This window comes from Anomaloglossus baeobatrachus, chromosome 11, assembly GCF_048569485.1.
Source record: "Anomaloglossus baeobatrachus isolate aAnoBae1 chromosome 11, aAnoBae1.hap1, whole genome shotgun sequence".
NCBI lineage: Eukaryota > Metazoa > Chordata > Amphibia > Anura > Aromobatidae > Anomaloglossus > Anomaloglossus baeobatrachus.
In genome coordinates this window covers 13,280,237-13,303,280 of record NC_134363.1, presented here as the reverse complement: position 1 = coordinate 13,303,280, position 23,044 = coordinate 13,280,237, and the positions used below count along the sequence as shown (strand labels likewise).

General features: G+C 43.4%; 1 protein-coding gene across 1 annotated transcript in view; it reads right to left on the bottom strand.

Annotated features, from left to right (window-relative positions):
- Positions 1-59: 59 nt before the first annotated feature.
- Positions 60-23,044, bottom strand: part of LOC142256494 (G protein-activated inward rectifier potassium channel 4-like) — a 94,534-nt gene continuing 71,549 nt past the window's right edge. The window contains exons 2-3 of the mRNA XM_075328212.1: positions 9,422-10,378; positions 60-5,409 (exon numbers count right to left, since the gene is read on the bottom strand). Of these exons, the coding sequence (XP_075184327.1) occupies positions 5,084-5,409; positions 9,422-10,358 (1,263 nt within the window). The 5' untranslated portion in view covers positions 10,359-10,378 and the 3' untranslated portion in view covers positions 60-5,083. The remainder of the gene's footprint in view (positions 5,410-9,421; positions 10,379-23,044) is intronic.

Sequence of the window (23,044 nt, the reverse complement as noted above, 5' to 3'; positions counted from 1 at the left end):
GCGGCTTCACTGACTCCTTACTTTTCAGCCGGGAGCTCGGAAATCACCACTCGTACAGCAAATGTTATATAGTAAATGTTTATTAGACACGGAAAAAACGGGAGACGGACGATGCAGGAGTAATAGGCGGGCGTGTATATATATTCACAGTGCTCTGCTGCCACCTCATGGCCACGCTCTGAACTGCAGTGGGTTTATTTGCAGGATTTCTACTTTATGGTTGAAGCTTTAGATGCCGTATGCATTAGTTCACACTATACAGTCTGCGTCACTCACTATAAGGCCCCTGTGGGCGTAAAACCTTATGTAACCCCCCCCCCCCCCCGAGAACATACTGATGAACTGGGGAAACACTGCAGTATAAAAATGCATAAAAAAGGGGACGTGATCTAAAGAGACAGGGTATAGATGTGAAAAATGTTTCACAAGGACTAGGCCCGAGCCTGAGGCTGCACCACTGAGACCTCCTGAGAAAGGCAAGGGTCCGGTGTAATGTGACCTCAGCACCCCCCCTTACCCGATCTGTGCCGCTCCAGAAATCCGGCACATGCCTCCTGACGATTCGTAGGTCTCCAAGGGCCGGGTGTCACTTACCTGTACATCCCGTCATGACCCCGAAGAGTAATATAATCATTGTGCCCCCTAGAGGAGCAAATTCTGGAACCTTTAGGCTATATTCGCACGCTGCATCTTTTTCCCAAGTGTATCTTTTTTCCTGTGGTCACAGAAAACGCAGCTTGTGGCCCAAAAAACGCTTGACGTTTTGCCGCGCGCATTTTTTTTTTTTTTTTAAAGAAGAAACTACATATGATAGGATAATTGATTGAATAGAATTAATGGCTCAATAGAGGGGATCCCACTTTTTTTTTTTTTTCGTGATTTATTTAAAAAATGTGGGCCCCCCCTCATTTTTCTGAAGCAAGCCAAGGTACAGCAGGCAGCTGGGGGCTGAAATTATTAGCGTGGAAAGGGCAATGTTATTTGGCCCTTTCCAGCCGAACAATAGCAGCCCGCAGCTGCCCCACAAGTGGCACCATTAGATGCGCCAATTTTGGCGCTTGACCCAGTTCTTCCCGTTTCCCTGGTGCGGTGGCAATCGGGGTAATAAGGAGTTGGAGATAATGGCAGCCCACAGCTTTCACTAAACCCTAGATTAGTAATGGGAGGAGTCTATGCAACCGCCCCCATCACTAATCTGTAAGACAAACACCCAAAAAATCCTATATTTGAAATAAAACAAACCCTTTCACCACTTTATTAACCCCCAAAACACCCCTGCAGGTGTGACATAATCCACACGAGGTCCCACGACGATTCCAGCTCTGCTACATTTGAAGTTCACAGCGAGTGCCATAGAACACGACTGACCACTGTGAGGTTCAGGCAGTGACTAAAATAAGCCGCGTGATCAGTGGTGACGTCACTCAGGTGATTTGCAGTCAGAAGTGGAGGACTCCAACTGTGGTTGCCGCTAACCTGCGTGACATCACCGCTGATCGCAGCTCTGTCACTTCCTGAACCTCACAGCGGGCGGTCATGCTCTATGGGCGGTCACGCTCTATTTGCACTCGCTGTGAACTTCAGATGTAGCCGTGCTGGAAGCGTCAGGGGACCGTGTGTGGATTACGTCGGACCTGCAGGGTTTTTTTTGGTTAATAAAGTGGTGAGAGAGGGTGGTTTGTCTTATATTCCAAATAAAGGATTTTTGGGGTGTTTGTTTTTCTTTTCACTTACAGATTAGTGATGGGGGTTCTCATAGATGCCTCCCAATTCTAGTCTAGGACTTAGTGGCTGCTGTGGGCTGCCGTTAACTCCTTTTTACCCTGATTGCCACCGCACCAGGGCAATCGTGAAGCACCAGGCTTGTCACATCTAATGGATGCGGCGTTCCTAGGCAGCTGCAGGCTGATATTTTTAGGCTGGGTGGCGCCCAATAGCCATGGGTCTCCCCAGCCTGAGAATGCCAGCCCCCAGCAGTTGACCTTTATCTTGGCTGTGTATCAAAATTGAGGGACCGCACACTATATTATTTATTAATATATTATATATATATTTTTTATTTAAATATAAAAGCCACATGCGGTTCCTCCTATTTTGATACACAGCCAAGATAAGTGCATGGCTGGGGGGTTGCAGCCTGTAGCCAGGGGCTTTATCTGTGCTGGGTATCATAATATGGGGGGAACCCTACGCCAATTTTTTTTAAATTTTACAATATAGACCCGCAAACAGCGCCTGTGATTGGAAGCGTCAGATGCTGTCATTCAGCGTGGGGACGCGTCTGGCTGCAGCCAATCACAGATGCCGGTGGGCTGGGGAAATGGTGAATATGTATGAGCCTAATGAGGGCCCCGGGAACAGAATGAGCGGCTGCAGGAGCAATGTGACAGCCGCACCGATGACTCTAAGTATGAAGCGCTTTCTCCAACCCTTTTGTGCCGAATTCTGGTCCCCATAGGCTTTATATGGGGACCGGCAGCTGGCCGGATACCAGGGATCAATCCCCTGCCAATCTGTCAATCCTCTGAAACACAGGAACAACGCAAAAAAGAATTGATGTGTCTTCAAAAACGCCGCCAAAAATGATGCACTGTGTGGACAGCAACATAGAAATCTCATAGACTTTGCTGGGGAAGGTAATACATTGATTTGGGTGCAGCTATGTGACCTCAAAAATGCAGTGAAAGATGCAGCGTGTGTATATAGCCTTAGCATAAATAAACATCTGATCTTGGTTATTTTGGGAGGGGGGCAAAGTTTTATTTTTTGTCAATTTTTTTTTTTTTCATTAACTTTGCACCCTTTGGCTTTTACAAGCTCTTACTTTTCCTGCCGCTTCTTGTTTGGCTTTTACAAGCTCCTTACTTTTCCTGCTGGCTCCCTTTCGGCTTTTACAAGCTTGTACTTTTCCTGCCGGCTCCTTTTTGGCTTTTACAAGCTTACTTTTCCTGCTTGCTGCCTTGCGGCTTTTACAAGCTCGTACTTTTCCTGCCGGCTCCTTTTTGGCTTTTACAAGCTCGTACTTTTCCTGCCGACTCCTTTTTGGCTTTTACAAGCTCGTACTTTTCCTGCCGACTCCTTTTTGGCTTTTACAAGCTCGTACTTTTCCTGCCGGCTCCCCTTTGGCTTTTACAAGCTCGTACTTTTCCTGTCGGCTCCCTTTTGGCTTTTACAAGCTCGTACTTTTCCTGCCGGCTCCCTTTTGGCTTTTACAAGCTCGTACTTTTCCTGCCGGCTCCCTTTTGGCTTTTACAAGCTCTTACTTTACCTGCTGGCTCCCTTTTGGCTTTTACAAGCTCGTACTTTACCTGCTGGCTCCCTTTTGGCTTTTACAAGCTCGTACTTTACCTGCCGCTTCCCTTTTTGGCTTTTACAAGCTCGTACTTTACCTGCCGCTTCCCTTTTGGCTTTTACAAGCTCGTACTTTACCTGTCGGCTCCCTTTTGGCTTTTACAAGCTTTTAATTTTCCTGCCTGGCTCCTTTTTTATGGCTTTTACAAGCCCTTTGCTCCTTTTTGACTTTTACAAGCTCTTACTTTACCTGCCGCTTCCCTTTTTGGCTTTTACAAGCTCTTACTTTTGCTGCCTGGCTCCTTTTTGGCTTTTACAAGCTCTTTGCTCCTTTATGACTTTTACAAGCTCTTACTTTACCTACCGCTTCCCTTTTGGCTTTTACAACCTCTTTGCTTCTTTTTGACTTTTTCAAGCTCCTACTTTTCCTGCTGGCTGCAAAATCGGGGTCCTGAGACTCGGGGAGCAGGTTGCATGGCCGTAGTTAATTTTCCTTGTGTGACTGTAGCACCCGCACTTAGCCCATATATACCTATTATACATAAGCCGAGGTCACGAGCCACGGGCTTTCGGCCACATGAGGCGGCACCCAGACCTTTATCCGACCACTTTCTTTTACGTCCCAAATGCAAATATTTAAAGCATGGACAATGCAATCCGGCCGTCTGAGTCTGGCCTGTCTGAACTTTAATATAATAATAATAATTTATTCATTTATATTGCGCTATTAATTCCATAGCACTTTACATACATTTGGGAACACTGAGAGCCCCAATGGGGACAATCTAAATTCCCTATCCGTACGTCTTTGGAGTGTGGGAGGAAACACGGGGAGGACATACAAACTCCTTGCAGATGGTGTCCTTGATGGGAATTGAACCCAGGACCCCAGCGCTGCAAGACTGCAGTGCTAACCACTGAGCCACCACAAGACTGCAGTGCTAACCACTGAGCCACCACAAGACTGCAGTGCTAACCACTGAGCCACCACAAGACTGCAGTGCTAACCACTGAGCAACCGTGCCGGCCAATATGATCGGAAACCGGCTGAGAAGAGCTCAAAATATGGCTCAGGAGAACGAGCTCGCGGACACGTTCTCAGTTGACTCCATCTACAGCCAGTAATGAGCAGGGGAAAACGGAGGCTGTAAGAGCCAAATGGTGCAAAATCCTTTAATGAAACCCAATTGCAAAAAATATTTTTTAGCCCCAAAATGTGTCTCCATATTCGTAAAAATAATCTCATTTAGGAAATGAAGGAGAAAGTGGTCGGATAAAGCTTCGGGGTCCAGTGAGAACTATGGCCTTATGTGGTGACGGGTCCCGGCCGTCTGATGACCGGCTACCAAATGTTAACCCCTTATTTTTCAGTATGTGCCCCAAATTTCTCATTACAGTCCTTGAGGCGTCGTCTGCTCTTTTATTTTGTGAAAGCGGAGTATTATGGCCACCATTCCTGTTCTTAAGGGGAGGGGGTATATCATGCCGTAAGTGGTCCTTTTTTGCTTTTGATTGATTGTCACTCAACTTTTTCCTGGAAATGGCTTATAGTAGGGCAGTTTTATTTCGGCACAGCAGGGGTGGTCTCGTCTCTGATAATAACCCCTATGTGTAGGGTATTGTGAGGTCCCAGCGTCCTGCTAAACAGCGATCCAGACGACTATATGGCCGGTCAAATTGTGCAGTATACGGTAATTTGGCGTAGGCTATTAGCCCATAGCTCTTGTGTTTAGCAATCCTCTTCATCCGTCTATTGCTGCCAAAAATTCCTATTTGTTTTTTATTTGCACCGTCACTCACAGGCGTCCATCTTTACTTTACTAAGGTCCCCGTTGGAGATGACTGGAGCGCCTTCCACCTCCGCCTCTTCCTGTAAGTCACTGGTGGCGGTCTGGTTGCCTTTGCTGTTGGTGGAGGTGAGCTGCAGCGCCTCGCCCTTCTCGTTCAGCTCCGCCAGCTCTTTGGCGCTGGAGGTCGGTGTCGGCGTCTCGTCGGTGTTGTGGAAAGTGTCGTAGTCCACCTCGTAGAAGCCTTCCTCCAGCGTCAGGACCGGCATGAAGCGGTGACCCCACAGCACTTCGCTTTCCACATAGGAACTGCGCGCTTGACAAGTCATTCCTGCAGCAAAAAGGAGAGAGCAAAAAGTTAGAAAAAAATCTTCGGTTTTTACTTTTTTCTGTTGGGTTATGATTCAATAGAACAGTGAGTGTCAACTGTTAAAGGGGACCGGTCAAGATGATTTTACTTCTAATACTATTGGCCCTGCTGTATAGATCCGATCATAACAATAAAAAGGACACCGGTCTTGTCGTAATCCGATGTACCAATGCTGAGAAATTGAGGTTTAAAATTACATGCAAATTAGCTGAGAAGTGCTGCAGGTGGGTGTGGCAAGTGCACTGACACGCCTCCAATGCACTTTTAAGCTAATTTGAAGATTTCTCAGCATTGGAACATCGGATTATGACAAGACAGGTGTCATTTTTATTGTTGGAATGGGATCTATGCAGTAGGACCAGTAGAATTACTAGTGAAATCATCCTGACATGTCCCCTTTAACAGTTTGTTAAAATGAAATTAATATATTAATAATATCCAGGAGTAGAGAAGAATTTTTTTTTTTTTTTTAAAACTAAAAAACCCCAAAACGCTGTCTTCTCTACTCCTGGACATTATTTAATATATTAATTTCATTTTAACCGACTCTTAAAGGGGACCTGTCAGGATGATTTCACTACTAATACTATTGGTTCTGCTGTATTGATCCCATCACAACAATAAAAATGACACCGATCTTGTCGTAATCCGATGTACCAATGCTGAGAAATCAAGGTTTAAAATTACATGCAAATTAGCTGAGAAGTGCATTGGGTGGGTGTGGCAATGCTAGAGTGCACTGACACGCCCCCAATGCACTTCCAAGCTAATTTGAGGATTTCTCAGCTTTGGAACATCGGATTACGACAAGACAGGTGTCATTTTTATTGTTGCAATGGGATCTATGCAGTAGGACCAGTAGTATTAATAGTAAAATCATCCTGACCGGTCCGGTCCTCTTTAACAGTTGGTTAAAATGAAATTCTGAATATATTAATGTCCAGGAGTAAAGATAGCATTTTGTTTTTTTTGTTTTTTTTTTTTATTTAAAAAAAAATCTCCTGCACATTATTAACATATTAATTTCACTATAACCATAAGTCCCAACTGTTAAAGGGGACATGTCAGGATAATTTTACTACTGATACTGCTGGTCCTACTGTATAGATCCTACCACAACAATAAAAATGACACCTGTCTTGTCGTAATCGGATGTACCAATGTTGAGAAATCGAGATTTAAAATTACATTCAAATTAGCTTAGAAGTGCCTTGAGGGGGCGTGTCAATGCTAGAGTGCACTGACACGCCCCCAATGCACTTCCAGGCTAATTTGAGGATTTCTCAGCATTGGAACATCGGATTACGGCGAGACTGGTGTCATTTTCTTACTTGAGTTATACTCTATCCAGCCATACTGCTTGCCTAGTATGAAAAAAAATAAAAAAAAAAAATTCTGGTTCTTTTTAAGAAGCCTCACTCAGCCATCCCTTTGCCTACCCCCAAAAAAATAGAAGCAAGAGCCATATGGACCTCACAATGGTAATGATAAAAAGTACAGAAAAAAAACGACCTGATAAGACTCGGACTGAAAATATATGAAAATTGATATGCAGTTTCCATTTTAAACACCAGATGTCAGTGTTGCATAAGTAATGTAGATTGTGGCGCAGTTCTAAGAATCACCACCAGGGGGCAGTGTGCACCATATCAGCTATTAATCAGTGTGCTGCACACAGTATATAGTATATAGCAGGCATTGAATCGTGCAGTGTATAATGAAGGTAAATTTATTATTTGCCCATGTATCAAAGATGGAAATAAAGCAAATGTTTCAGTGCCCCTATAATCACTGCAGCCTCAGAGCCCCCTTATTAATAGTTACGTGGGGGACAATATTAATAAAGAAGCAGATTTTGCAGCGGATTTTAATTTCAGTTGTTAAATAAATATTAATAAAAAAGGGAAATAATTGCGGATAATTAACGGCAATTTCCAGTTAATGACTCCTCAGTAATCGGAGATCAGCGGCTCCCGGATCCCTCAATTACATCCTGTCTATATCACTAATGTACTCGGGAGAAAATGCTCTGCCCACGCCGGGGGCTGCCAGTGCAGGAAACGAGCGAGGGGTCCGCCTGCAGAAAGAACAGGAGTGCCCCCCCACATCAGAGCAAAGAGATGATGGGTCTGTGCAGACTGAGACGAAACCTCATCACCAAGGACAGCGCCGCACGATAAGTAGTTATATACCTGTACATAGGGGCAGTATTATAGTAGTTATATTCCTGTACATAGGGGCAGTATTATAGTAGTTATATTCTTGTACATAGGGGCAGTATTATAGTAGTTATATTCCTGTACATAGGGGCAGTATTATAGTAGTTATATTCTTGTACATAGGGGCAGTATTATAGTAGTTATATTCCTGTACATAGGGGCAGTATTATAGTAGTTATATTCTTGTACATAGGGGCAGTATTATAGTAGTTATATTCCTGTACATAGGGGCAGTATTATAGTAGTTATATTCTTGTACATAGGGGGCAGTATTATAGTAGTTATATTCTTGTACATAGGGGGCAGTATTATAGTAGTTATATTCTTGTACATAGGAGCAGTATTATAGTAGTTATATTCTTGTACATAGGGGCAGTATTATAGTAGTTATATTCTTGTATATAGGAGCAGTATTATAGTAGTTATATTCTTCTACATAGAAGTATTATAGTAGTTATATTCTTGTATATAGGGGCAGTATTATACTAGTTATATTCTTGTATATAGGGGCAGTATTATACTAGTTATATTCTTGTATATAGGGGGCAGTATTATAGTAGTTATATTCTTGTATATAGGGGCAGTATTATAGTAGTTATATTCTTGTATATAGGGGCAGTATTATAGTACTTATATTCTTGTACATAGGGGGCAGTATTATAGTAGTTATATTCTTGTACATAGGGGGCAGTATTATAGTAGTTATATTCTTGTATATAGGGGCAGTATTATAGTAGTTATATTCTTGTACATAGGGGCAGTATTATAGTAGTTATATTCTTGTACATAGGGGCAGTATTATACTAGTTATATTCTTGTACATAGGGGCAGTATTATACTAGTTATATTCTTGTACATAGGGGCAGTATTATAGTAGTTATATTCTTGTACATAGGGAGCAGTATTATAGTAGGTATATTCTTGTACATAGGGGGCAGTATTATAGTAGTTATATTCTTGTATATAGGGGCAGTATTATAGTAGTTATATTCTTGTACATAGGGGCAGTATTATAGTAGTTATATTCTTGTATATAGGGGTAGTATTATACTAGTTATATTCTAGTACATAGGAGCAGTATTATAGTAGTTATATTCTTGAACATAGGGGCAGTATTATAGTAGTTATATTCTTGTACATAGGAGCAGTATTATAGTAGTTATATTCTTGTACATAGGGGCAGTATTATAGTAGTTATATTCTTGTACATAGGGGCAGTATTATACTAGTTATATTCTTGTACATAGGGGCAGTATTATAGTAGTTATATTCTTGTACATAGGGAGCAGTATTATAGTAGGTATATTCTTGTACATAGGGGGCAGTATTATAGTAGTTATATTCTTGTATATAGGGGCAGTATTATAGTAGTTATATTCTTGTACATAGGGGCAGTATTATAGTAGTTATATTCTTGTATATAGGGGCAGTATTATACTAGTTATATTCTTGTACATAGGAGCAGTATTATAGTAGTTATATTCTTGAACATAGGGGCAGTATTATAGTAGTTATATTCTTGTACATAGGGGCAGTATTATAGTAGTTAGGGGGCAGTATTATAGTAGTTATATTCTTGTACATAGGGAGCAGTATTATAGTAGGTATATTCTTGTACATAGGGGGCAGTATTATAGTTATATTCTTGTGTATAGGGGCAGTATTATATTAGTAATATTCTTTATATTTACAGTACTTTTTTGCACAAGAACCCTTTGTGGTTACTAGGCCATGATGCATTTGTCGGGTCTCACCTGTGGCTTCCACCATTCCTTCCAGGATGACAACAATCTCAAACTCTTCCTTTCCCAGCTGATCCTTGGAGATCTCCCAGAACGGACTTTGCTCATTAAACTCGTGACAGATAATAAGAGGCGAAACCAGAAACAGTCGGTCGTCTCCGGTGTCGAACCCCACATTTAGGTCTGTCTGGTTGAGGGGAATGAACTCTCCCTCTTTAGTTTGTTTGGACTTGATCAGCTTGGCTCTGATGGACGCCTCCACAATGTGCGAGTTTCTGAGGTCTCCCACCCTAAACATCAAACATAACTTCCCGTCCCTCACGGAGATGACGGCCATATTGGAGAACATGAGGGTCTCTGCTCGTTTCTTTGGCTGGGAGATCTTTACAAACATGCAGCCCACCATAAAGGCGTTGACTATGGATCCCAGGATGGCTTGGACCAGCAGAAGAACTATCCCTTCCGGGCACTTGTCCGTTATGACCCTGTATCCGTAACCTATCGTGGTTTCTGTCTCTATGGAGAAAAGGAAGGCAGATACAAAACCGTTCAACTTATCCACACATGGTGTCCACGTGGCGTCCTCAGTGTGCTCCAGGTCCCCACGGATGTAGGCGATGAGCCACCAAATGAATCCGAAGAAAATCCATGTGATTGTGTAGACCATGGTAAAGACTAGAAGGTTAAACCTCCACTTCAGGTCCACCAAGGTGGTGAATATGTCAGTCAGATAGCGGTAGGTCTCCCGGACGTTTCCATGATGGACGTTACATTTCCCGTCTTTCTCGACATACCTCTGCCTCCGTCTCTTCTCCGGTTCGGCCATCACCATGCTTCGGTTGGTTGGCACCACCGGAGGGTTCTGTGCTTGTTTGGGCAGCTTGATGCCTCGACTTTCAATGTCATGGTCCATAAATTTGCACGAGTTCATCTTGGCCGAGGGATTCATGGAGTTGGATTACTCCCAACCTGGGAAGACACAAGACAACGTCAACATTCAGATATGACTGTTCATCAAAGTCAGAATACATTGACCATAGAAACAACCTACCAACCTCCAAGACATGGATTGAAATCTAAAGTGTCAGGAACCATCTCGATAAGATGTTCTCTGAGACTTGGGCTGATATCTAAAGTGTTGGGAATGGTCTCGATAAGATGTTCTCAGAGACATGGTTGGCAACCATCTCGGTAAGATGTCCTCAGACACTTGGTTGGGAACCATCTAGACAAGATGTTCTCTGAGACATGGGCTGAAATCTAAAGTGTCGGGAACCGTCTCAATAAGATGTTCTCACAGACGAGCTGAATTCTAAAGTATCAGGAACCATCTTGATTATATTTCAGCCCAAGTTTCTGAGGACATCTTAAGTGTTGGGAACTGTCTCGATAAGATGTTCTCAGAGACATGGTTGAGAACCGTCTCGATAAGATGTTCTCAGAGACATGGTCGGCAACCGTCTCGATAAGATGTTCTCAGAGACATGGTTGAGAACCGTCTCGATAAGATTTTCTCAGAGACATGGTCTGGAACCGTCTCAATAAGATGTTCTCAGAGACATGGTGGGGAACGGTCTCGATAAGATGTTCTCAGAGACATGGTGGGGAACGGTCTCGATAAGATGTTCTCAGAGACATGGTCGGGAACCGTCTCGATAAGATGTTCTCAGAGACATGGTGGCGAACTGTCTCGATAAGATGTTCTCAGAGACATGGTTGAAAACCGTCTCGATAAGATTTTCTCAGAGACATGGTGGAGAACCGTCACGATAGGATGTTCACAAAGACATGGTCGGGAACCGTCTCGATCAGTGGTCTTCAGAGACATGGTCGGGAACCGTCTCGATCAGAGGTCTTCAGAGACATGGTCGGGAACCGTCTCGATAAGATGTCCTCAGAGACCTGGTTTGGAACTGTCTCGATAAGATGTTCTCAAAGACATGGCCTGAATGGCCTGAAAGTGTCTACAACCATCTTGATTAAATGTTCTCTGAGACTTGGGCTAAAATCTAAAGTGTCGGGAACCGTCTCGATAACCTCTTGTGCAGAACCTGTTTACATACCATGAGAAGGTCTTCTGGATAGCAATGGGGTTCTGGTTGCTCCAAACGTTTTTTTTTTTGGGCAGAAATTAGTTTTTATTCAGTATTTTTGGCAAACTACGACATCGGCGCACATTTTTAATGAATTGATACTGTCCCTTTAAATTGGATTTTCTAGCAGTGTGAATGAGGACATAAACTGTATCGATTTGAATGAATTCCAGATTAAAGGAATTGTCCACATTTTGCCGTGACTTTGAAATCGATGTGACTTCTAATTAGCAATTTTGGAGTTTATTGCGTCTAGCGATAATTAATCTCATCAGCGCGGGAAGAGGCGGCCGGGGTCCGGACATTTAATCGTTTTAATTATTAACTAATATTATTTAATGCGAGGATCCATCCCGGATAGATGTGACCGCCCGCGCCGCACATTACATATTTAAGAAATGCGGTCGTCATCTTTATTAGATTTTCATGCATCGAGAACCTGAATACAAAATCTGAGAGCGGAAATTATCGAGATGACTGAGTCCAGATGCCGAGGTCTGCAAGGTGCGAGCACATGGAGGAGTCATGGCCGAAACGGGGGGACGGTGCAAACTGAGCGCAGGGGCAAACCGGGCCATCTCCTGTATATTATATGTACAGCCGGTATAACCTGGGCATCTCCTGTATATAATTATATATGTACAGCCGGTATAACCTGGGCATCTCCTGTATATAATTATATATGTACAGCCGGTATAACCTGGGCATCTCCTGTATATAATTATATATGTACAGCCGGTATAACCTGGGCATCTCCTGTATATAATTATATATGTACAGCCGGTATAACCTGGGCATCTCCTGTATATAATTATATATATACAGCTGGTATAACCTGGGCATCTCCTGTATATAATTATATATGTGCAGCCGGTATAACCTGGGCATCTCCTGTATATAATTATATATGTACAGCTGGTATAACCTGGGCATCTCCTGTATATAACTATATATGTACAGCTGGTATAACCTGGGTATCTCCTGTATATAATTATATATGTACAGCTGGTATAACCTGGCATCTCCTGTATATAATTATATATGTACAGCCGGTATAACCTGGACATCTCCTGTATATAATTATATATGTACAGCCGGTATAACCTGGACATCTCCTGTATATAATTATATATGTACAGCCGGTATAACCTGGGTATCTCCTGTATATAATTATATATATGCAGCCGGTATAACCTGGGCATCTCCTGTATATAATTATATATGTACAGCTGGTATAACCTGGGTATCTCCTGTATATAATTATATATGTACAGCTGGTATAACCTGGCATCTCCTGTATATAATTATATATGTACAGCTGGTATAACCTGAGCATCTCTTGTATATAATTATATATGTACAGCCGGTATAACCTGAGCATCTCTTGTATATAATTATATATGTACAGCTGGTATAACCTGGGCCTCTCCTGTATATAATTATATATGTACAGCCGGTATAACCTGGGCATCTCCTGTATATAATTATATATGTACAGCCGGTATAACCTGAGCATCTCTTGTATATAATTATATATGTACAGCTGGTATAACCTGGGTATCTCCTGTATATAATTATATATGTACAGCTGGTATAACCTGGGCATCTCCTGTATGTAATTATATATGTACAGCTGGTATAACCTGAGCATCTCTTGTATATAATTATATATGTACAGCCGGTATAACCTGGACATCTCCTGTATATTATTATATATGTACAGCCGGTATAACCTGGGCATCTCCTGTATATAATTATATATGTACAGCCGGTATAACCTGGGCATCTCCTGTATATAGTTATATATGTACAGCTGGTATAACCTGGGCATCTCCTGTATATAATTATATATGTACAGCTGGTATAACCTGGGCATCTCCTGTATATAATTATATATGTACAGCTGGTGTAATCTGGGCATCTCCTGTATATAATTATACATGTACAGCCGGTATAACCTGGGCATCTCCTGTATATAATTATATATGTACAGCTGGTGTAATCTGGGTATCTCCTGTATATAATTATATATGTACAGCCGGTATAACCTGGGCATCTCCTGTATATAATTATACATGTACAGCCGGTATAACCAGGGCATCTCCTGTATATAATTATATATGTACAGCCGGTATAACCTGGGCATCTCCTGTATATAATTATATATGTACAGCTGGTATAACCTGGGCATCTCCTGTATATAATTATACATGTACAGCCGGTATAACCAGGGCATCTCCTGTATATAATTATATATGTACAGCCGGTATAACCTGGGCATCTCCTGTATATAATTATATATGTACAGCTGGTATAACCTGGGCATCTCCTGTATATAATTATATATTGTGATAACACGCTCTGGGATCGCCTTTGCTGGGTTCAAAGGGCACGTATTCACCTCAGGCAGACAGCCGAATTCAAGGTGTAACTGACGCTTGGTCAGGTTTATTGCAGTGAAGCATAAACAAAAAGAAAAAAAACACCAACAAAATAAATCCTTGCCTGTCCGGCACTAACTATACACAGTGTTATCCTAACTACCAACTGGAGGGCTTCTCCCTTCCAGCTAAACCATACAAACATCAGGCACTGCTCCTCACAAGTGTCTCCTACACAGACAGGCTTACTGTGTTCCCAGATGGAGACCCTCCCCCAACTTCCCAGATTCCTTTTACCTCCGTCCTTCACCTCCCATTAATCCATTAGTAGCCAGGTGATCCTGGCCAGGCTAAGTCACATAGGACCGATACCGGGGTGAGATATACCTGCCCTCATCCACTAATCCCACATGAGTCTCACATATCCCCCCCCTCTGCTCAGACCACTGCAGCTGAGCAACAGCACCCACAAAACAGTGCACACGAGACAGGGCATCAGCATTCCCCATCCGCACCCCCGGGCGGTGCTCCACTGTAAAACGGTAGGCCTGAAGTGCAAGGAACCACCGGGCCACTCGGCCATTCCGTTCCCTATTCAAGTGCATCCACTTGAGAGGGGCATGGTCAGTGATCAGCCGGAACTTCCTACCAATCAAGTAATATTTAAGGGACTCTAGAGCCCACTTAATGGCTAAGCATTCTTTTTCCACTATGGCATAGTTGCGTTCATGCTTATTAAGTTTCCGACTAAGATAAAGGACCGGATGTTCCTCTCCGTCCTGCAGTTGTGACAATACAGCCCCTATACCGGCATCAGAAGCGTGCGTTTGGACCACGAACTCGCTGCGGAAGTCAGGAGTCATTAGCACAGGTTGAGAGCAAAGAGCTAGTTTTAAGTTATGGAAGGCTTCTTCGGCTGCCGTGGTCCATTTGATCATGACAGAGTCTTTCCCTTTGGTAAGGTCCGTCAGGGGAACAGCGGTAGCCGCAAAATTGGGAATGAACCGTCGGTAGTAGCCGGCTATTCCTAAAAACGCTCTCACCTGCTTCTTGTTGACTGGTTGCGGCCATTTCTGAATGGCTTGTATCTTGTCAATCTGGGGTTTAACAATTCCCCTCCCAATTACGTATCCCAAATACCGGGCTTCTTCCAGCCCGATATGACATTTCTTGGGGTTTGCTGTTAGGCCTGCCTCCCGCAGGTCCTCAATCACGGCCTCTAGTTTCTGGAGGTGCGTCTCCCAGTCCAGGCTGTAAATGACTATGTCATCCAAATACGCAGAAGCATACTGCCTATGTGGCCTCAGGACTCGGTCCATCAACCTTTGAAAGGTTGCCGGTGCCCCGTGTAGTCCAAACGGCATATACACATACTGGTATAAACCTTCCGGTGTAGAAAACGCAGTTTTCTCTTTAGCGGCCTCTGTTAGCGGGATCTGCCAATAGCCCTTCGTTAAGTCTAGGGTCGTGATATACCGGGCTTTTCCAAGCCGATCTATTAATTCATCGACCCGTGGCATAGGGTATGCATCAAATTTGGAGACCGCATTTAATCTCCTGAAGTCATTGCAGAATCTAATGGAGCCGTCTGGTTTCGGTATTAACACAATCGGACTCGACCAGGCGCTATGCGATTCCTCGATTACACCTAACTCTAACATGGTCTTCACTTCTCGGGAGACAGCTTCCCGCCGAGCTTCCGGTATTCGGTAGGGCTTTACCTGAACTGTTACCCCAGGCTCTGTTATGATGTCATGTTTAATGAGAGTGGTCTGCCCGGGCTTTTCCGAGAAAAACTCGTGATTGTTGATTACAAACTGCTTGATGTCTGTCTTTTGCCGCTCTGACAGCGTCTCCGCAATCCCGACATCCAGTATGGTCTGCTTGCAGACCGGAAGGGCCAGACCTGCTGACAGAGCTGGACGGTCCTTCCAGGGTTTTATCAGATTCACGTGATAAATCTGTTCAGGCTTCCTTTTACCAGCCTGGTACACTTTGTAGTTTACCTCACCCACCCGTTCCTTAATTTCAAAGGGGCCTTGCCACTTTGCCAGAAATTTGCTTTCTGCCGTGGGGACCAGGATCAACACCCTATCTCCGGGTGCAAAAGTACGGATCTTGGCCCCCCTATCATAAATCCTTTTCTGTGCTCCTTGAGCCTGTATCATATGCTCTTTAACGATGGGCATCACCGCCGCAATACGGTCCTGCATTTGGGTTACATGGTCTATTACGCTTTTGAACGGGGTGACCTGTCCCTCCCAGGTTTCTTTAGCGACATCTAACAGTCCACGGGGACGTCGGGCGTACAGAAGCTCGAAAGGAGAGAACCCGGTGGAAGACTGGGGCACCTCCCGGATGGCAAAAAGCAAATACGGGAGTAAGTAGTCCCAGTTCTTCCCGTCCTTGTCTATCGCCTTACGGAGCATCTGTTTCAAAGTTTTGTTAAACCGTTCGACCAGTCCGTCCGTTTGAGGGTGATACACGGAGGTGCGTAACTGTGCTATTTGTAACAGCCTGCAGAGTTCTTTCATTACTTTAGACATAAAGGGGGTTCCTTGGTCTGTGAGTATTTGTTTTGGGACACCAACCCGACTAAACACATGGACCAGCTCCTTGGCAATGGTCTTGGCGGCCGTGTTACGCAAAGGGATGGCCTCGGGGTAACGAGTGGCATAATCCAAGATGACAAGGATGTGCTGGTGTCCTCGTGCAGGCTTGTGGAGGGGTCCAACTAAATCCATCCCAATTCTCTCAAATGGGATCTCGATGATAGGCAGAGGTACTAAGGGGCTACAGAAACGGGGCCTAGGTGCAGACAATTGGCAGTCAGGACAAGACTCACAATAGGTGCGAATATCGTGATGCATGCCTGGCCAAACAAAACAGTGTAATATCCTTTCGGTAGTTTTCTGGACCCCCAGGTGTCCCCCCATCATGTGTCCGTGTGCCAGGTCCAGCACTCTCCGCCTGTAGGCTCTCGGCACAACCAATCGTTGTACTGTGTCATCCCCCTTCTTCTCTATCTGATAGAGAAAGTCATTCTCCAGTGCCATGTAGGGGTAAGACAGCCTAGTACCTGCATCCACCTGCACCCCGTTTATCATTTTAACATTTTTTATAGCCTGAGAAAGGGTAGGATCTCTCATTTGCTCACTTTGGAAGTCATCTTTGTGGACTTCCAAATTCAGCCAAGAGGAAGGGGGACAGCCACCCGTGTCCGCCTCTGCCCCGGGTTCATCGGAATCACCCGCCAGAACTGAAAAGGGGAACTGGGGGTTGTTTTCAGCGGATTCCTCCTCTGAACCCTCTTGTGGGGCATCCTCTAGTGGCTCCGGGCCCACACAAGGTGTGGGAGAAGGATCATCCGTGCGGCTACCCTGGGGTACTAATTGGTTCTCCCACAACTGCCAGAAGTGGGGAAAATCCCTGCCCAAAATGATATCATGCAATAGTGCTGGTACTAGTCCCACCTTATGATGCACAGACCCATAGGGCGTAGTAATGCAGGAGACCGTTGTGAGGTACGAGCAGGTGTCTCCATGCACACATGTCACAGAAAATTTATCTGACTGTCCCATCGGGACTGCTACCAGACTGGCCTTTACCAGAGTCACCACACTTCCCGAGTCTAATAGTGCAACAACAGTATTGCCATCAATGGACACTTCACACAGGTGTTTTTTCATATCGCCTTGACATGCAGCAACACACTACCCGTGCAACCATAGCCCTGCGTTTTTCAAAGTCCGTGACATCACACTGCATCGGTTCTGCAGTTACTGGACAGTTTGCAGCAATGTGGCCCGCCTCCTGGCAGCGGAAACACCTCACGGGCCCCTTGCTAAGACCATAGTTTGGCACCTTAGCCCTCACAGGGCCAGCAGTCCTGTTTTCCTCCTCCACTGCCTTAGGATATTTTCCTCCTCCCCATGACCCTGGAACAGTCTTACCAGATCCTCGTCGAGAAGGGGAAGAGCGAGGATGTGTAGCATCGTCCATAAGTCCTTCTGCCAAGGAATAACGCTCCACTAGATCCACTAGCTGATCCGCTGTCGTGGGGTTTCCATGGCTTACCCATCTCTTCAGAGATGGCGGTAGAGCTCTTAGGTATTTATCAAGAACGATTCTTTGTACCATCTCTGGCGCCGTCAGAACCTCGGGCTGTAGCCATTTCTTGGTCAAGTGAATGAGGTCAAACATCTGTGACCGCGGTGGTTTATCGGGCTGATAAGTCCATTGATGAACTCTCTGTGCTCGCACGGCCGTCGTCACTCCCAGCCGGGCAAGGATCTCGGCTTTTAGTTTATCAAAGTCATGCGCTGCTTCAGGCTCAAGATCAAAGTAGGCTTTTTGTGCCTCACCTGCCAGAAACGGTGCAAGCAAGTCGGCCCATCGCTCCTTTGGCCACTTTTCCCGCTCCGCCGTCCGTTCAAACGTGGTCAGGTAAGCTTCCACATCGTCCTCTGTGGTTAATTTCTGCCAGCACCGACTCACATGAATCACCCTCTGGTCAGCCTCCGCATTACTCTCCGGTACGGTCGCCAGACGCTGCGCCACCTGCTGCAAAAGTTGGCGGTCTTTAACCGTCGATTCCACCAGTTCCTTCAACTGTGCCGACATCAAGCGATTAGCCTCTTGCTGCACAGCTGCGGATTGTACCAGCGCTTTCACCACGTCATCCATTATGATGCGCTGTAACGTGCTGCCCGCGTTCTCCACCACAATGTGATAACACGCTCCGGGATCGCCTTTGCTGGGTTCAAAGGGCACGTATTCACCTCAGGCAGACAGCCGAATTCAAGGTGTAACTGACGCTTGGTCAGGTTTATTGCAGTGAAGCATAAACAAAAAGAAAAAAAAACACCAACAAAAGAAATCCTTGCCTGTCCGGCACTAACTATACACGGTGTTATCCTGACTACCAACTGGAGGGCTTCTCCCTTCCAGCTAAACCTTACAGACATCAGGCACTGCTCCTCACAAGTGTCTCCTACACAGACAGGCTTACTGTGTTCCCAGATGGAGACCCTCCCCCAACTTCCCAGATTCCTTTTACCTCCGTCCTTCACCTCCCATTAATCCATTAGTAGCCAGGTGATCCTGGCCAGGCTAAGTCACATAGGACCGATACCGGGGTGAGATATACCTGCCCTCATCCACTAATCCCACATGAGTCTCACAATATGTACAGCCGGTATAACCTGGGTATTCTCTGTATATTATTATATATGTACAGCCGGTATAACCTGGGCATCTCCTGTATATAATTATATATGTACAGCCGGTATAACCTGGGCATCTCCTGTATATAATTATATATGTACAGCCGGTATAACCTGGGCATCTCCTATATATAATTATATATGTACAGCCGGTATAACCTGGACATCTCCTGTATATAATTATATATGTACAGCCGGTATAACCTGGGCATCTCCTGTATATAATTATATATGTACAGCCGGTATAACCTAGGCATCTCCTGTATATAATTATATATGTACAGCTGGTATAACCTGGGCATCTCCTGTATATAATTATATATGTACAGCCGGTATAACCTGGGCATCTCCTGTATATAATTATATATGTACAGCCGGTATAACCTGGGCATCTCCTGTATATAATTATATATGTACAGCCGGTATAACCTGGGCATCTCCTGTATATAATTATATATGTACAGCCGGTATAACCTGGGCATCTCCTGTATATAATTATATATGTACAGCTGGTATAACCTGGGCATCTCCTGTATATAATTATATATGTACAGCCGGTATAACCTGGGCATCTCCTGTATATAATTATATATGTACAGCCGGTATAACCTGGGCATCTCCTGTATATAATTATATATGTACAGCTGGTATAACCTGGGCATCTCCTGTATATAATTATATATGTACAGCCGGTATAACCTGCTTATGTCCTGTATATTATTATATATGTACAGCCGGTATAACCTGGACATCTCCTGTATATAATTATATATGTACAGCCGGTATAACCTGGGCATCTCCTGTATATAATTATATATGTACAGCCGGTATAACCTGGGCATCTCCTGTATATAATTATATATGTACAGCCGGTATAACCTGGGCATCTCCTGTATATAATTATATATGTACAGCTGGTATAACCTGGGCATCTCCTGTATATAATTATATATGTACAGCTGGTATAACCTGGGCATCTCCTGTATATAATTATATATGTACAGCCGGTATAACCTGGGCATCTCCTGTATATAATTATATATGTACAGCTGGTATAACCTGGGCATCTCCTGTATATAATTATATATGTACAGCCGGTGTAACCCGGGCATCTCCTGTATATAATTATATATGTACAGCCGGTATAACCTGGGTATTCTCTGTATATTATTATATATGTACAGCCGGTATAACCTGGGCATCTCCTGTATATAATTATATATGTACAGCCGGTATAACCTGGGCATCTCCTGTATATAATTATATATGTACAGCTGGTATAACCTGGGCATCTCCTGTATATAATTATATATGTACAGCCGGTATAACCTGGACATCTCCTGTATATAATTATATATGTACAGCTGGTATAACCTGGGCATCTCCTGTATATAATTATATATGTACAGCTGGTATAACCCGGTCATCTCCTGTATATAATTATATATGTACAGCCGGTATAACCTGGGCATCTCCTGTATATAATTATATATGTACAGCCGGTATAACCTGGGCATCTCCTGTATATAATTATATATGTACAGCTGGTATAACCTGGGCATCTCCTGTATATAATTATATATGTACAGCTGGTATAACCTGGGCATCTCCTGTATATAATTATATATATACAGCCGGTATAACCTGGGCATCTCCTGTATATAATTATATATGTACAGCCGGTATAACCTGGGCATCTCCTGTATATAATTATATATGTACAGCCGGTATAACCTGGGCATCTCCTATATATAATTATATATGTACAGCCGGTATAACCTGGACATCTCCTGTATATAATTATATATGTACAGCCGGTATAACCTGGACATCTCCTGTATATAATTATATATGTACAGCCGGTATAACCTGGGCATCTCCTGTATATAATTATATATGTACAGCCGGTATAACCTAGGCATCTCCTGTATATAATTATATATGTACAGCTGGTATAACCTGAGCATCTCCTGTATATAATTATATATGTACAGCCAGTATAACCTGGGCATCTCCTGTATATAATTATATATGTACAGCCGGTATAACCTGGGCATCTCCTGTATATAATTATATATGTACAGCCGGTATAACCTGGGCATCTCCTGTATATAATTATATATGTACAGCCGGTATAACCTGGGCATCTCCTGTATATAATTATATATGTACAGCCGGTATAACCTGGGCATCTCCTGTATATAATTATATATGTACAGCTGGTATAACCTGGGCATCTCCTGTATATAATTATATATGTACAGCCGGTATAACCTGCTTATGTCCTGTATATTATTATATATGTACAGCCGGTATAACCTGGACATCTCCTGTATATAATTATATATGTACAGCCGGTATAACCTGGGCATCTCCTGTATATAATTATATATGTACAGCCGGTATAACCTGGGCATCTCCTGTATATAATTATATATGTACAGCCGGTATAACCTGGGCATCTCCTGTATATAATTATATATGTACAGCTGGTATAACCTGGGCATCTCCTGTATATAATTATATATGTACAGCTGGTATAACCTGGGCATCTCCTGTATATAATTATATATGTACAGCCGGTATAACCTGGGCATCTCCTGTATATAATTATATATGTACAGCTGGTATAACCTGGGCATCTCCTGTATATAATTATATATGTACAGCCGGTATAACCTGGGCATCTCCTGTATATAATTATATATGTACAGCTGGTATAACCTGGGCATCTCCTGTATATAATTATATATGTACAGCCGGTATAACCTGCTTATGTCCTGTATATTATTATATATGTACAGCCGGTATAACCTGGGCATCTCCTGTATATAATTATATATGTACAGCCGGTATAACCTGGGCATCTCCTGTATATAGTTATATATGTACAGCCGGTATAACCTGGGCATCTCCTGTATATAGTTATATATGTACAGCCGGTATAACCTGGGCATCTCCTGTATATAATTATATATGTACAGCTGGTATAACCTGGGTATCGCCTGTATACATTGATGAGCCGGTCTCACAGCCTGCAGCACTGGCAGATCTTACAGCCTTGTGGATGCCGGCAGCCTGGCAGCGCAGGAGTCACAGATGGCCGCACTCGCCACGTTGCTACTTTCCAACCAGCTTTTGTGTATTTCAGAGCATTTGCCAAAACAGTGAGCAGCGTCCGGCCATCATTAGAAGCCATTCATTGTATAATGCCGCCACTAATGCTGGGGAGATACGTGATAAAGAGCAGCGCTGCTCCAGATGCCATGACCGTCCGCGAGGAAAGCGCAACGAAGACGCGTCATTGTGCTACACGGGACAGGAGTTATGTCTAAATACTGTAAAATGGGGATTTAGTCTCTGCATATTATATATGTATAGTGGAAATTTTTAGACACTCTATGGTTATATTATATATTTTGTATGGTGGTAATTTTTGGGCACTTTATGGTGATATTATATATATATGGTGGTAATTTTTGGGTGCTGAATGGTGATATTATATATTATGTATGGTGGTAATTTTTGGGCACTGTAGGGTGATATATATTTATGGTGGTAATTTTTGGGCACTGTAGGGTGATGTACGTTATGGTGGTATTTTTAGGGCACTTTATGGTGATATTATATATTATGGTGGTAATTTTTGAGCACTGTATGGCGATATTATATGGTGGTAATTTTTGGGTGCTGAATGGTGATATTATATATTATGTATGGTGGTAATTTTTGGGCACTATATGGTGATATTATATATATATGGTGGTAATTTTTGGGTGCTGAATGGTGATATTATATATTATGTATGGTGGTAATTTTTGGGCACTGTAGGGTGATGTACGTTATGGTGGTATTTTTAGGGCACTGTATGGTGATATATTATGTACGGTGGTAATTTTTGGGCACTGTATGGTGATATATTATGTACGGTGGTAT